Here is a 17,031-nt window from a genome sequence, read left to right on the forward strand (position 1 = left end):
GAGATTGTTTGTGCTTGCGTTCAGAAAATAAAACTAAAGATAGATAACAATTTCAAAGAAGAGATATGTATGAATAAAAGCGACTTAGATTACAATTTCATATGTACTGATTTTCCCATAATTCTTATTTTAATTAAAAACTTTAAGTTACCAATTAATTGCCTAATACCTTTTTTTTAACTATCAGCCTATGATGGTCAAGGTCTAAGAACACTCTTCCCCCTAAATCAATCATGCATTGTCATTTGAGATTTAATTTAGAGTTAAGGATAAATAACATAGAAGTTTGTAAAAAGGGAATTCATGCTGCCAATTTGGTCGTGCAAACTTTATGAACCTATCATTCTATAGGTCAGTTAATTACGAGAATATGGTCACAAACACGTAATTAACTAATAATCAGAGCGATCGATTCCAATATAAAAGTGAAAGCGATAGAAGGACACAATTAAATGAATAACATTGAAGAAATTTATTAAAAAGAGTTATTAGAGTACATGGGTACAACTACATCATAATCTAAATTCTAAGGGGTTTAGTTAACTATGACCATAGAATAACTAAATAACATACAATATTGAATTAGATATAAAAGAGATCAAAAACCCTTACAGATTTGGATCCCAATTGTTTTCGGTGGAGTTCTCTTCTCAAAAGCTCTCGTTATTCGTAAAATGTGTAATGAATCTTGAATCCCTAAAGTACAAATCCAGCTTATCATTTATAGACTCCTAAATATAATTACTATAATTAGGCACACTATAGATAAATATTCCAATATGATATTTAAAGATAATTTCCCGTAACTAAGCTCACTATGATCTTCGTGATATCCACCACGACCATTATCGGAATCCTGGCACTGAAGCTTAAGATGTTGTGAAATGATGAGGGCTTTCATGATTGACAATGACCTTCCTGGTTGACCACAACTATGATCAATGTACCATGACCGTTACCAAGTGAAAATAACATCAGATCTTCATGAAATTGTGCATTTTCCAACTCTATTACTTGATTGAGCAATTGTACTTCTACAAGGTAAAAACTAATGTCCAAATGCGAGTTCTGGCAAGAAAATACATGAAATAGCCCGAAAACTCACATAAAATATCACTTAAATTATTATTTATTAACTACTTATTTCCTAAGCTTTATGAAAGTTCATCTTTAATTGAAATTAACAAAATCAGGAAGTTATGCTATTCATTGTTTGAAGAGTATCAAGTTAAGGCTAAGGGAATGGTGGAAAATGCAATTTCACATGAAAATGATGTTGAGTCAAACTTGGATAATCTGAATGTTAGCAATTTCCTTAGTGACTATGACTCATTTGTGAATGAAACAATTGAGATATAAACAAAGTCTGAACTAGATCTCTACTTGGATGAGAAAGTTTTGCCTAGGAGTGCTAATTTGACATTGTTGGATGGTGGAAAACAAATGGGATCAAGTATCCAATTATTCAGAAAACTGCTAAGGATGTTTTGACAATCTCAATTTCAACTATTGCTTCACAATCTGCTTTTAACACATGAGGTAGGCTATTGAATCCTCATCATTCTAGGCTTCATGAGTTTACTTTGGAGGCACTTATGTGTGCACAAAGCTGGTTGAAACATAAGCAACAAAGTAATGAAAATAATATTATTATATTTATTCAATTAGGGTTGTTCTATCCTCTATTGGTAGTTTTAATAATTATTTTTTATAGTCTAAAGAATTTTCCTTCTTGTCATGTTCTAGTTTTCATTGGTATTAGTGGACAAAAGTAATATATAGACTTTGGAGATAAACGCTTGTAGCAGTATGAAGAAGTTGATTCTAATTATGAGGTCAAATATCTTATCTATTTTTTTTATAATATATAATTATAAGTTAATTAGTTTTATTATATTTTTTATGCGTCTTAGAGAGTACTGTCACAACATAATATTAAGTTTAATTAGTATTTTTGTTAATAAGTAAAACATTAACTTTAAGAATCTTTATGTTGAATGATTATTTTTGTAATGTTATTTATTTATGACTTTGTTTGGACAAGTCACTATTATGTTTATTTGTTTTTAATATTATGTGTGAATGTTTTTAATATTATATTTTCTAAATTTAAGAATGTATTTTAAATTTTTAATAATCTTTTTTATTGTTTCTTTATTGATTTATTAACTTTATACACAAGTGTGAGTTATGAATATAAATATGAGTACATAAGTATCTAATCGATATAAAAATGATGATTAAAATTATTATCCACGGAAATATAAAATCAGTTACAAATGTTTTTTTTTTTAGAGATTGAGTATAAAGACAGTACTATAGTACCCTATCGATGGTCATCGGTAAGACAGCTTGAATTCTCAAATTGGTAGTCCCAATTTTATTTTAAATAATTCAGAGTTTCAATTTTAGATTTTTTTTCTTAACCAACCGTTAAGTGCTATGCTAGAGAAAACTGTCATAAACCCTTTTCACCTCTAAACCCTGCACTTGTGTATCCCACTGCGTGTTGTTCTTGTTCAATGGCACGCCTATTTCGTTCCCTCAGAAAAACCCTAACCCTAACCCTAACACACCAATTTCAGCATCAACCATGCATTTCTCGAAGAAGTTACATATCCGACATGCGCAAATCAGCTTTCGAGGGAAACATCTTGAGACTCCTCCGCAACGAGATTCAATACGAGCTTCAGTCCTCTCCTCCCAACAACGTACGTTTTCTTCTCTCATTTCCCTCTAAATTCTGCCTATGATGAAGGCTTCTAAGCTTCAAAATGCTTAGACAAACCACCTGTTACTATTTCTTCAACACATCCTCTGTACTATCTTGTTAAGAATATGAAAAGTGGGGTCACAATTTCTGTGATTTTTGACAAATTTCAGCTTTTGATATTAGTGTATGTTAAAGAGAGTGTATTAAAGTGTGTGTTGCTAGTATTTTCTTTGTATGAATTGGCCTGCTATGAATTTTTTCTCCTCTTTGTAATCAGCATCATTTGGGGAAGATTTCCAACTTCCTTGGGGACATAAATACTTAGGGGGCTGTTTTTTGTTTTGCAGCCTGTTACCAAGTTTAATTCCTTTATTGTGGATGGTCGAGCTGGGGAGCGATGGATTACGTTGAAAAGACAATACGCTGATGAAGACATTAAACTTGAAGTCACCATGTTTGATGGAGCTGTTCCTGCTCCAACTCCAACTCCAAATGGTGGTGTAGTTAATTCTGATGAAATGCAGATGCACATTACTGTAATTGTCAACATCTCCAAGGGAGAAGGTCGTGTGTTGGAAATCATGTGCTCTGCCTGGCCTGACAGTATAGAGATAAAAAGGCTGTTCATACGTGCAAATGAGAAGATAATAGCTGAGCCCTATGCTGGTCCTGAATTCACGTAGGTTTACCGATTCATTTCCACTCCTAGTTGTTTGCTTAAATTTTTGGGTGAGGCTAGATTTGGAATTTTGTTAACAACACTTTTTACTGTTGGTTGACAGGGAATTGGATGATGAGTTGCAAGACAAACTTTATGATTTCTTGGAAGTAAGGGGTATAAATGATGAACTCGCTGGTTTCTTGCATCAGTACATGAAAAACAAGGATAAAGTGGAGCTCATAGGATGGATGGAAAGGGTTAAATCTTTTATTGAAAGGAAATAAAGGCATTTAAATTTCGTTGTTCTGGATTAGATAAGCCATTAAATCCCTCGTATTTTTTTTGTCACTGAAGTGTGAATCTAAGCAGGTACACATCTTTGTATTTGTGGTTTTTGCTCTGGATTCCCTCTTTCTGAGAAAAAAGAGAGCAAATATATGATAGTGAATTGCAGCATTGTTATTGGAAGGTTTTTCTCTCTTCTGTATATTCTGCTTGTTTATTCACTTTTATGATTTGGATTTCAGCCTTACAATTTATGAACAGTGATTAATAATGTTTGATTACTAGTAGCCAACACCTGAATAGATGCAATTATTTTGAGCTTGTTTCAAAATAATGGCTTAGCAGATATTACTTATAATTGGGGGAGCTTTATCCATACCATTTTTGAATTGTCATTTTCCCTCATGTGCTGCCCCAATCAATCTCATCTATAGCCAAATATTTATTGTCATAGTATATCTCCTGCAATAGTTAAAGTTGGTAATTTAACATGTTCATCACTAGTTGTGCTCAGACTCAGATTCTGAAAAGGTTGGAACATGCGGGCTTTAGTTTTGGAAGTTGCTAACTTGCCATGCTCTAATAATATTGTATTAACAAAGTATTGATTATTTAGTTGAAAATGAAGGACCTGATGGACTTCAGTACCACAGATTTCTTTCAGGCCGAGTAACCTCTGGGACAGTTATGTATTCATGTTGAAATACGCAGGCTGTCTGTTTGTCCATTGGTATAATCTTTTAGTCTATTCCCAGCTGAGTGAAGTTTATGCTAACTTGGTGATTCAAATCCAACCACACAGAACAGAATATAGAAATCCATAGTTGTTAGAACAAGTTTGAGAGCGAGTTTGTTGGATGGCAGAGGCACTATTATAACCGAATTTATCCCAGTCACTGTGTTTGAATTTGTCAAACCCTTAAACCGGATTGGTCAGCTGGCCGAAACACAGGTTTTCTGATCTGACTAGCTAGGATAGTAGTGAGATTCCGGTAAGTTATTAGGATTTGGGATTACTCTTATACACACTCTCTGTCTCTCTTCAATAATACCAATGCTTAGGGTTAGTTATTTTATTGCTTGATGATATTAGTGGTTTATGATAAAATTGGCATCCAACAAAATTTGACAACTCTCTGGTTTGGGTACCAAGGTAAAAGCATTATTTCCGTACTCACTTCGTGTTATAACTTCACACAACTCTATGCTTGTAATGCTAGTAGCTATGCCCATCAAAATTCAGAACTGTGCCCCAGTGCCCGTAAATTCAAAGCATGATTATAACCGAAAGGCAAGTATTTGTAGATTGTTAATTTGGTTGTCTAAGTTACTGAATGCAGAAAGTTTGTTTTGCAAAGGTGTGTTTGGGAGTTGAGTTTTGGAGAAGAAAGGAAGAGAGAACAATTTTTTTATTTCTAATAAATATTGTTTTATTGTGTAATATTTTAAATAAAATTATATTAAGGGATTAGAATTAATTTTACATTTAATATTTTTGTTCATGTTATAAACATCACATAAATCTCTTCATATTTTATCCGTTCTGTTTTTCATTTTTTGAGGTTTTTATTAATTTATAAAATCTCTCTAATAAAATGATTTTTAATCATTTTAATGAAATAAGTGATGGTTTTTTTATCTCTAAAAAACTAAAACATTTCATGTTCAAGTTACTACAACTAAACTATGTTAGGATAAATGACAAGAAAACTTGAATGAAAACTTGAATCGTGGGTGTTTTTAATGAATGGGAGAGGTATGTACATGATTTTTTTTAATAGGCTACAAGAAATGTTAAGTCGATAAATATACTTCAAGATATAGGTCATTCTTATCAATAAATGTTCAATGAACGAATAATTATAATTTAATTGAAAAACATTGTCAGTGTGCATTCGATCATGAATTGGCACATGATTAAAAATTGAGTTTTTGTAAAAATTATTTTAAGAATTATATATAAATTGGTTTTTAATTGGTTGATAGTACAAACTAAACAAAGAGAGTCCAACTCAATTCAACATGTGAATATTATAAATTTTTTTATTTAGTATTTAATTTCTACGGAAAAAGAAAACAGTATAAACTGAACTGAATAATTATATGGTAAAACAATCTATAAAAAAGATCATTTTAAGATTAATCTTAGCCAGGTAAGAAAAAACAAGAAGTCAAAATACAACTATTACTCTTTAATTTTGTTAAAGGAAGTTGAAATTAAAGATACAGACCTTATCATAGATGTAATTTGCCTTATATAATTAACGTGGCGTGTTTCTTTACAGATGAAGAAATGACTATGATCTAACTTTTGTAGGTGAAAGGGAAATAAACTAATAACAATTGCTGATATCTAATGTTTGATATGCTACTAATTTGATATAGGGCATACATACAAACAGTGATACCAAAGTAAAAGTAGAATAATAAGATGAGAATAGAAATAACAAACAAGTTTCACTAGCCTAGATGAGATGTTGACGTTAATACAACTTTCATATCCCATCTTTTTTTTATTGAAGAAGAGGACAGGCAATCTTAAATTTGATTATCACATAAGATCTTGATGAACAAGAAGCTAATTTTAGGTTCAAAATTTCAGCTCCACGTGTTCCGTTGGATTTGTTCATTTGTGTTTTCTTTCTTGGTTGGGAGGCAAAACTAAAGTTTCCTAATATTTAATTGGATGAATGGTACTGAAGACTGAGGTATGCCACCACAAGTTAAATAGACAGCCCAACCGAAGTGCTACATATGATATAGGAAGAAGAAAGCCCAAACTCAGAATCCATGTTTTGGAATGGAACATCTTTGTTGGCGTGAGATTACTATGATTATTTATTGTCATAATGACTAGACTTTCAGTTGCTTTTGCTCCTTAATTTCATCATACTAGTACTTATGTTTCATGATTAAAACGAGATTAGTGTAAACATCAGGCTGATATGTTATGGGCCTACAAATATGTTTGCCCCTTGGGATATCTTTAGGTAAGAAATCAAGAGCATCAAGATTCAAGATTTTAATCAATAACATAACATTTTCCTTTTTAAAAAAATGATGTGATAGCAGAGCTGAGTGTCATTTTGGCTTACTTTCACATGGTTTGCCTCACCTACTTCTCTTGATCCCAATAGAGATGGTCGATTTCTCCAACTACAGGTGGGTCAAAGTAGGAGTCAGTGAGACAATCACAGCCATTGAAACTGTGCATTTTGGTGGACCAATCTTCCCATAGGAATTGAAAAAAACGACACTCACTACCATCCAAATTTCTACATTGTGTGGACCTTTGTCACCCAATATGTGAGACATATATGCCCTGATCCAAACAGTCCCAGGTTGACATTTACTGCATTGTCAAATAATAACAACAACATGGTACTAGTCTATGCTGTGATTGAGTTAGAAAATCTTTATATTGCGGAAAAATGTGGCTAATGCGGGCCGTAATTACGGTTGCGGTGAAACAAAATACCTTGACATTGCAGTTGCAATTGCGGAAAGCTATTTAAAACCATGGTACTAGACTAGAGTTCTTAATTCTGAGAGTAGAGATACTCAGTATCTAGTGGGATAGGAAATAACTACTAAGTAGAAGATTGACCAAAATATAGTTAAAAAAAATATCAGTAGTCCAGTGAAATAAGCTCTACCTGCTTTTATAGAACTGACTTGAGTTTTTGGACGAATCAAACACATGCAGATCCATCAACTTTTACAATTTTCAAATCAATTATTGAACAGCTCAAAGAAGTGAAGGACCTAACTTCCCTAGCTCTTTAAGAATTGGCGAAAAAAATAGAGTTTGATGTACTCAATGCTATTACAAAGCAATTTAAAGCTTGATGGAAGTTTTTAACTTGGGAATAAATCCATCCATGTAGAACCATTATTCATGACAAAAATAAAGCAAAACAACATTAAAAGCAAAACACAAGCTTCTGGTAAGTAGCCAAAATGCATTTAGACTTTGCTGGAGCAAGAGATACACGAAGACAAAAGAAGTGGAAAAAAAAAAAGGAAAGAGGTGTCAAGCTCTTGGCCAATGAGAAAAGACACAAATAAACTGGGGTATGGCATGTTGGATATAGTAACTACTTAGAGCTTAAGGGACAAGTCAAGCTTCTGCAACTCCTCTTGTTGTTTAGACTTCAAATGAGTAGTAATGCTACCAAAGCAGTAACCTCCAAACCCTTCTGCCACCAACCTTGTGGAAAACTTGCCTAACTTTGGAACACTATCAGCCAAGGATGATGACTCAGTTTCTGCCCCCACACGAAAGTTCCCAATTGCTGGTTGTGAATCCAAAGGTTGCCTCTGCCACCCATTATTGGAACGGCACAACCCGAAAAAGGGTGTTTGATAAGAAGGTTTGTTGATCATAGAATGAACCTGAATTCCAAGTGCTTTGTTGTATAAGCCATGTGAAGGCAGAAAATGCATGTTGGAGTATGTGTGTCCAAAATCGGCAGCACCAGCTTTGTATCCTCTTCTTGCCAAAGTTCTCTCACGTTTGTGCGCATTCTGGTGTCCACCTAGTGCCTGGGAACTATAAAACTTTCTTTGGCAGTAGTTGCATGAGAAAACACGAGGATCCAGTTCATTTCCCTGACTAGATTCTGATGAGTTTTCAGAGAAATTTGTATGGAAACAATTGAGGAGGTTGAGTTCTGGCTTAAGCTTTGAGTTATCATCACCTGAATCCTTGTTGGAGGAGAGACTTAGATCTAGTAAAACACGAGGAACGGAATCATGCTGGTGTTTTTGATCTTCCATTTGTGTCTGATTCGTCTTTGTTTGAGTGTTGATGGAAGGATTTTGGCATGGTACGGTATCTGAAAATGTGATGATGTTCAAATTTTCAGAAGGGCATGGCTCTTGCCTTTGAAGATCCATGTGGCAAGAAATTAGCAACAATTAATAGCAAGAAAGATGGAAGTTTGTGAATGATGTAACAACAATAAATGGTGGTGTGCTATGTATAGAAGTAGATAGCACTATTTTACAGTTACAAGGTCTTAATATAGCAAGACCTAAAAATTAAGACATGCCTTTGTCTGTGTGTGTGTTTGCTTGATTGGAACACATGTAGAACACCCACGTACAACATGCTAGTGCATATCCCATTGAACGTTTCTTTTTATATACTATATATTTTTTGTAATTTTTATTTGTCTTCTCACTTGTCACTTTACATTTCTGGTCTCTGTATCTGCCTTTTATCGGTATATTCATGTTATAGGTTATGACGGGCTAAAAAATCCAAGATAAGATCCATAACCTACTTTTGAATTTCAGAATAATGTGGTATTGTAGAATGGACTTGTCTTATAAAAGGTGTGGTATTCTGAATTTCTTAACTCTGTTGGTGGATTTGCAGTATCTTCACTGAAACTCTTCTGTCCTTGTCCTGCATTTTTAGCAGGACAAAATAGACTCGTCCACACTTTCAATTTTTAGCAGGAGGATATTTGCACGTTACTTTTTTTTTAAAGTGTTCAACTTATATCACTTTAATCCTTGGACAGTAGTTGATTCGGTTTAGAAGACCAACTACATATATAAATCCTGGTTAGCAACTGATTATTTAAACTAGCGGCCAAGAAAAAATGTAACACAAAGTCTTTAGCCTCTATTTCCATGTATTACATATGAGTGATTATTATTCAAGGAAAATACAAGTCAACAACATATCATATGACAGTTAGCTATTGGGTTAAGTTTATGTCTTTTGTGTATTTTTCATTGTCATGAATCAATTATTCCAAAAATTTAAGTTGTTCCAAGGATTAAAGTCCCAACCACTAAATTATGAAAGCTCCATAACTAATTATTCCCAAAACTTAAACCAAATAAATAAAAAGAAAAACCTTTCTAATAAATCAATACAATTGAGGAAAACTTAATGAAAAAAGCATTAATTCAAAGTATGGGTTTACAAATTGAGAGAGATTAAGAATTCTCACTATTTTTTTAAATCCATGAACCAAATTCAATATCACAAAATCTTTCATTCATATTTTTTTTCATTAATAGAATTCTATGAAACTCTTGGTCTCCCTAATTTGAAGTATCTTACTTTCACAACTGTAACAGAATTAACTACTTCACGATTATGGATGCTATACTCTCTTAGTAATGATCCCTATATCTCTATATTAACCATGCAAAGATAGTTAAGAGAAAAAATCTATAAAAGATGCATGAATGATTTTATATCTCCATATATCATGCATAAATATCTTCAATCAATGAGCTGTCTTACTTTTCTAAACGTTATTACAAGAATACGAGGCATTATTTCATTTCATTGACGCTCTTGTGGCTGATTTCAAGATGTAATAATCTTCCTAGGCCCTCTGTTTCTGTATTTGTTCACCACTTTTTCAGATGAACCCTCTACACATACAAACAAGCAACCAAAGATTTGAATTGCCTTAAAGGCATGCATGAGGAATATGCTGCCCTCATTGCTAATTACACCTGGACATTGTTGTCACCACTTTCCAATGTCGATGTAGTAGGCCCTACATTGATGTTTCTAACTAAGGATGTGAATGGCGTGCAGTTCATGATTCAGACTCAATTTACTCATTTGCAATTTTAAAAATAAAATATAATTATACAAGAAAAAGTTCTCAAGGGTCAGAATGTGATGATGTACTTTCAAAAATAATTGCAGATGATCCCAATTTTGGAAACGATGCTTTTAAATTGTAGTTTGCAATTTTTTAAGTATCCACAATGACATGTGTATTTTCTCATAATTTCTTGTAATAATTTCAACAATTGCAAACTACTTCAAGTAAATACAACCTCAATCTAAAACCATGCTTTGAACTAATCATAAAGCAGAAACATGTGGAAATGCTTAAAGCTAGTTTGATTGCTTATGAATTTTGATAAAAATATGGTTTATTTACACCAAACTTTCTAAACTGTCGTTCAACCAACTACTATCCAAATTGTGCACTACCCTTCTTTGCAGCTTAGTTATTGCTAAGAATTGACAAATAAGACAACTAGATTTCACTAGCTAGTGTTTTAATTATAAGAGATCGTCATAATGCAACAGCCAGAGATTCATAATAAAGCTAACATAGCAGTAATGGCAGCTACATATACTTGATCCATTAAACTTAAACATGGCTGCTTAAGTAAATATTCACCAGAAGATTATCAATTAAAAAACTCAGGACAAGGAGAAATAAGAATTTAGCTAATTCCTTTTAGAAATAAATGAATAAATAATTTTACAGTGTCTATCATGTAGTACCCAGACAAAGCTCTTTGGTGCCAAACTTTCTCTTAGGCTGCTGCATTGTGATATCTTTGTCAGCGTTGTAAGTTATGTCTTTTTGTGCAAGGTTTTTTCCCGCAATGTTTATACTTATGATCTTTTTTAAGGTTCTACTTTATGGAGCGTATTAATGAGTATTATTAAACTGCATCATAACAATAAACTTTCAATATTGAATATTAATAATAAATAATAGAAACAAGAGATGTAAAGGTGGTAAGCAAAAACTAATATACCTATAGTTCAGCAAAAAAAAAAAAACAAAAAAACAAATATGCGTATACCATTTATATTCTTTCAACGTCACTACCTACCATTAAGATCCTTAATATCGTTTGTTTTTTCTTATCAGAATGAATATGCAAGTTAAGATTTACAGACTCACACTTAATCATGGTACATGTTCCTATTGGGATTTGGATTGAGAAACTGCATTTACATATAAATTTTGTATAAAAAATCATACAACAAAAGAAAAGATAGCATGTGGGATAAAATAATTTATCAGATACATCGACAAAGAGAAAAAATAATGTTATGTAAATTTATTATACGAAAAATATAACTCTTGTTTCTAATGTACTTTTGGGGTTTCAACAGTCCAATATCGCCAAGCTTTTACTTACAGATCTCATAGTTGATATGTAGCAAGCTTTTACTTACATAGATCATATAGTTGATACGACATCATAAACTAAGGTCACTAGTAATTTATCTCTTAGAAATTTCCTTTTCATAGTTGGTTATGGGTCCTTTCTTATGCTTTCTCGTTTGTGTTTTAGACATAGTTAAGAAGACAATGCTTTGTTTTAACACTTAATTAATAATTGGAGCCTATTCTGGGAATTTCAGATGGCAGTTTCCTTTCTTCTTCGACTAGTAAAAAGCGTGACACGAACAATTGCCGTATCGGGGTAACCAATCCAAGTCTCTCCTATTGTGGCTGCTTCCACCATTTATGCTCTTTATCATATACCATTTTGCTTCTTCTTTCCCACACAAACCGTGACACGATTCCACACAACACCTACAATTTCCAAACCTCCCTCACAGTTAGATTCCATCTCTTTTCTCTTTGTGAAACAAATTAACTGTTATAAGAGTATATATACTATTAAAATCATGATATCTAATTTATCAATTTCTTGGGGTTTTTGTATCTATACCGTTTTGATCATTGACTAATTTTTATCTAGAACTTGAAACCTCGTAAACCGCTATTATTTTCTTGAAAATAAGGAGAACCACTAGTATTTTTTTTAATTAATCACATTTTTTCCACGTAATACTTAAAATTGAGACATTGTTTAAGTTTAACCAATCCAAACTCATCATATATACTTTTAGGATGTTATTTTGTTTCTCATATCATGTTTTTAAAGATCAAAAGAAGAAGAAAGTTTCAGAATCAAGAGCACGTACTAACCATATAAAAATAAACGCGTTGTAAGAAAAAATTAGTGTTTGCTTATTTCATGTTGGATTCTCTAGAATTATGTTGAAAGACTAATTAAGGTGATTTTAAATATTTTTTCACATATTAATTCTACATTAAAGAATTGATTGATTTAAGATTCAGAAATGATTTTAGGTAACTTTAAATAGTTTTTAAGTCACATTAAAAAAATATGCTACTAAATTTAAATTTAATTAGTAAACAAAATCGATTTGTTGAACACTCATCTATCTACATACACACTGCTTACTCCTCTCTCATGAGGTAACTTAATTGCCTCGATCTCTTTCAAGTGGAACTGCTATTTGTTCACCAGTGCATTATTAAGTAGCTGACTTTCTAGGTTTAGGTGACAGTAGTTGAATTTGACATGGCAAATAATGTTAGGTAAGTTCCTATGATGATAAAACTAGACTATTATACATTCTATCTTGTACCACATCTTGATATGAAGCCTTGGCATAAATAAGGGAATGATTAATTTCTAATCTTCTTTTAAGTACCAAGGAAAATTGATATATAATGATCTAATTATCTTGCAATGCCATGAGAAATGTGAGGTCCCCTCAGTCCCCCTTAAACTATTATAATCTTTCTCTTTCGTGAGGGTTGGAGACTTTTTGCTTGCAACCTCATTTTATTGTTGATTGTGACAACAACCAACACAACACAAAGTGTTGTACACAAGCAACAACTGAGGCTGCACGGTTGACTTGCATTGCAGAAACACATGCTCTGATACCTAGCAATAAGAATTGGCCTTGACATTTGATAGATAAGTAATAACTTTTGAGAGTGTTTAACTCTTTTGTTTGTGCTCACGTTGACTTGGATAGAGAAGGGTTAAAGATAATGAACCATCATCAAGTGAATGAAAAAGGACAAAAATTAATTATTATAGATATCTTATTTTTTATAACTACTGTTCTAACTAAAATCAACAAATAATTTGCAAGATGAAATGTTAATTTCAATTGTAGAACAACTACCTATAATATTTCTCCGCTTTACACTGTTTTTTTAATCTTGTAGATGAAATGTTAAATTAATTGCATGTACTTGTGTGTTTGAGTAGAATATTGTTGACAGAGGCTCTTAATTAGTTGGTTCTTTTGAACGATAAGTCTGATTGGAAGGGTTTGGCTTCCCTATTTTGTCGTGTTGTACTTTGTTTTGTTTTTTGGTCAACTATCGTGTAGCACATAGCCGTGGAGGATGTGACATGTGACCTATATCTAGATGTTAATCTCAGTGTAAGGAGAAGGATTTAAGATTCATCTAACACATTCGAATATCATAATCATGTATTCAATTAATATCCATTCTTTTCCTTTTTTTTTATTATATTTTATCACATACACTATTCATGTACTTTTTTTCTCTTACGCTGTATTTGATAGAAAATAAACAAATAGGTAAAAAAAAAAGTGGACAAAAACAGAGAAGAAAGAAATAGAATGAAAATAAATGTGTTTAGTTTAAGAAAAATACAAAAAGAAAAAATAAAAATGATTTATTCAATTAAAACAATTGATTTTCATAATGTAAAAATCAATTATCAAAATGGAACAATCAAATATTCACAAAGAAAAAAAGAAACTTGATAATCAATTGTAGGACATGAAAATCAATTTTCAAATTGTCAAAATCGATTTGCATTTGGCTATTGGACATTAATAATTGATTATTAGCTTTGAAAATCAATTATTGATATATATACTTGTGATAATTGATTATAGATAAAAATAGTCGATTATTTTCTTTGATAAACACATGGTGCCATTTATTTTTACACTCTTTTGGGGAGAAAAGGTGTGAGTCTTGCATTTTAATGTCTCTAAGCACACATGATTTTCTAATTCTCACGTATTTGTTCTCTATGCACCTTATTTTTCACTATTTCTATGTCACTAAACAAAGAGTAAGTGTCAATTAGCATCTAGGCGTTTATAAAATATTTTAATCTAATTGTAAAAAAATTATATATATATATATATATATATATATGTTTGCGTGAGAATTTTGTTTATAAAGTTTTTATGTATATTCAATACAATTGGCTAGAGAAAATAACTAAAATGTATTACAAATCACAAGGAGTTACTAGTGGAGGATTCAAATAATCAGTAAAACAAAATATATATATATATATATATATATATATATATATATATATATATATACACTTAAACTTATTTATCATAATAATAATTGTTTTGCTGAATTTATTTATCATAATAATAATATTAATATAACGTGTTCCATTGTGATCAAAGACTGATTTCTCGAAAAGAATATTTACCTCATGGATCCTCTAGGTGAAATTCATTGTTGTTCATCGAAGTCAAGGAAACATCAAAAATATGAATTGATATGGTTGGAGATAAAAGTGTAATGGGATAAGTATTCAGTTTCTCTTAAAGTTCTACTATTGCTTTTGCTAGACCTAATTTGACTCAAAATCCCTTTACAAGATCTTCTTGCTTATTTATTCAGTATGAATCAATGTTGTAATAAAAGTAATAAGGACTCAAGAATTTGTCCATTACCAACTCATCATATATATTAACATGAGAACATCTAATGATAATTCAAACATCACAACTTATTTTCACTACCAGACAAATCACATCACCATGTGTTTCAAGGAAGTGTTAATGTGAATATGACAGAAGATATATACGTAAATACGTGTCTATGACTCATTTGTAGTCATATTGCTACATACTAATACTATAGCATGTCTAAGATTTAATGTGTACCGGAGAAAATTAGGCCAAAAGTAGAGAGGCAAAATAGCTTCAATAGTATTTCAAATGAGTCAAGGGAAGCTTTTGGACAAGTAATAGCATACATATTTGATTTGAATTATTCCCTTTTGATTTGAATTATTCCCAATTCTAAGGTGACAACTGTGGTTGGGATCTGTGTTGAATTTATTCATGATCATAGGATACAAATAAACAACAATAAGTTATATGCAACAATTTCTCATTTAGATTTGTTAACGATTTCCAATCAAACTAATATGTAAAGGCTACCACTCCAAAAGCATTAAAAAACTATAAAGTTCTCTATGTTGCATCCCTTTTCTAAAAACAAATTGTCAGCTTTTTTTTTTTCAGTTAGCAGAGTTATTTACTTTTATTAATAAATGAATAAGAGATTCATACCTCTTTAACTTGGTCCAGCTACCACCCTTGATGAATCTAGGCAAATTCTGACTAAATTCTATTAGAGTGCGTTTGGATAGAAAATTTTAACCGAGAAAAGTAATTTATCAAAGAATTTGAATTTTTGTAATCTAGAATTCATTGTTTAGATGTTTTTTTGTGAAGAATTTAAAATTTTGGAATTTTAAAACAGAATTTTAAACAATTAAAAATCTAGAATTTCAATTTTCTTCTAAAATGTGAGAAATTGAAATTTTCTTCTTACAGTCTTCTTCAAGAAACACCGTATGAGCTCGTGGAACATCAATCAGGTGTGAGCGTAGAAGAATACTTATAACTAGAACACCAATCATATCTTCTCTTTTTTTCATTCTTTTTTTTTTCACCCTCATAATTTTAGTTGTTTTTATCCAAACACAAAATTTTAAAAATAAAAGAATTTCAATCGAAGTATTTAAAATTCTTAGAATTTAAAATTTCTCCCTCGTCCAAACACTCTTAAATCTTTTTAGCTGTGTATGAAGTATGTTGTGTGTTAATGTCGAGGACGTATATTTCTTTTCCACACCCGAAATTCCACCCTTCAAGAATACAAGATAGGATTCTCATGCATTGCCATTGTAGATCATCTAATGGTGTTTTAGGCCCATGTAACAGATGGTGTTTGTTTGAGGGTGTTTCTCTCTACACTTCCCATGTTACTTCCAAAATCATCATTCCGAAAGAAAAAACAATATGTAGATCTCGAGTTACTCTAGTTGTTCCTTGCTAGCTAGGTTATATCACATGCATCTAGAACAAGAGAAATGCTATAACATTTTTTATAGCACATTCTTTCTAACTCTCCTTGTATGTTGTAATACATTCCTTATTACTAACTGAAACGTGTGGGAAATTATATATGTGAATCTTATTTCTTTTTAATAAATCTTAATTCATAATTTTTATTTTTTTAATAATTTTAACTAATAAAAAATTACATTAAAAAGTGTTGTTAGCACTACTCTAATAGAAGAGACCAAGTTACTCTAGTTGTTACTTGCTAGCTAGGTAGGTTATATTACATCACATTTAGAAGTGAAATTTTAGCAAAGATAAAATGTTGACACACTATTATTACCTAAAATTCGTTGAAAATTATAAAATTAAGCAAATTTTACGTTTTATTTAATGAATCTTGTTCATGATTTTTAAGTTTTTAATAAATTTGAACAAATAAAAAATATTTGTGCTTGTGAAGAGACCGAATTAAGAAGAGGGTAGTTCTACCCATATTTGTGAAATCCGATTTAGACTAATCCAATCAGGACTCAGTGGTATAACCAGGACGATTCCACTATTAGATAGGTCACACAATTGATCCGATCAAATCCGACCGGTTAGATCATTAAATCTCAGTTGAATCGATTTGACCCAATTGATTTAAAAAAAAAATTAATT

The 17,031-nt window shown here is 31.5% G+C and overlaps 2 protein-coding genes across 2 annotated transcripts; one reads left to right on the top strand and one right to left on the bottom strand.

The window, feature by feature from the left end:
* The first annotated feature begins 2,338 nt into the window (after positions 1-2,338).
* Positions 2,339-3,940, top strand: LOC114423149 (uncharacterized protein At2g39795, mitochondrial-like). Its single transcript, XM_028389777.1, has 3 exons — positions 2,339-2,711; positions 3,061-3,392; positions 3,496-3,940. The coding sequence occupies exons 1-3, from the start codon at positions 2,523-2,525 to the stop codon at positions 3,656-3,658; spliced, it is 684 nt and encodes a 227-aa protein (XP_028245578.1). The 5' UTR covers positions 2,339-2,522; the 3' UTR covers positions 3,659-3,940.
* Positions 3,941-7,510: 3,570 nt separating this feature from the next.
* LOC114422482 (zinc finger protein 1-like) lies at positions 7,511-8,749 on the bottom strand. The gene has a single exon (XM_028388862.1). The coding sequence runs from the start codon at positions 8,556-8,558 to the stop codon at positions 7,761-7,763; it is 798 nt and encodes a 265-aa protein (XP_028244663.1). The 5' UTR covers positions 8,559-8,749; the 3' UTR covers positions 7,511-7,760.
* Between the last annotated feature and the right edge of the window lie 8,282 nt (positions 8,750-17,031).

Source organism: Glycine soja, chromosome 8, assembly GCF_004193775.1.
Source record: "Glycine soja cultivar W05 chromosome 8, ASM419377v2, whole genome shotgun sequence".
NCBI lineage: Eukaryota > Viridiplantae > Streptophyta > Magnoliopsida > Fabales > Fabaceae > Glycine > Glycine soja.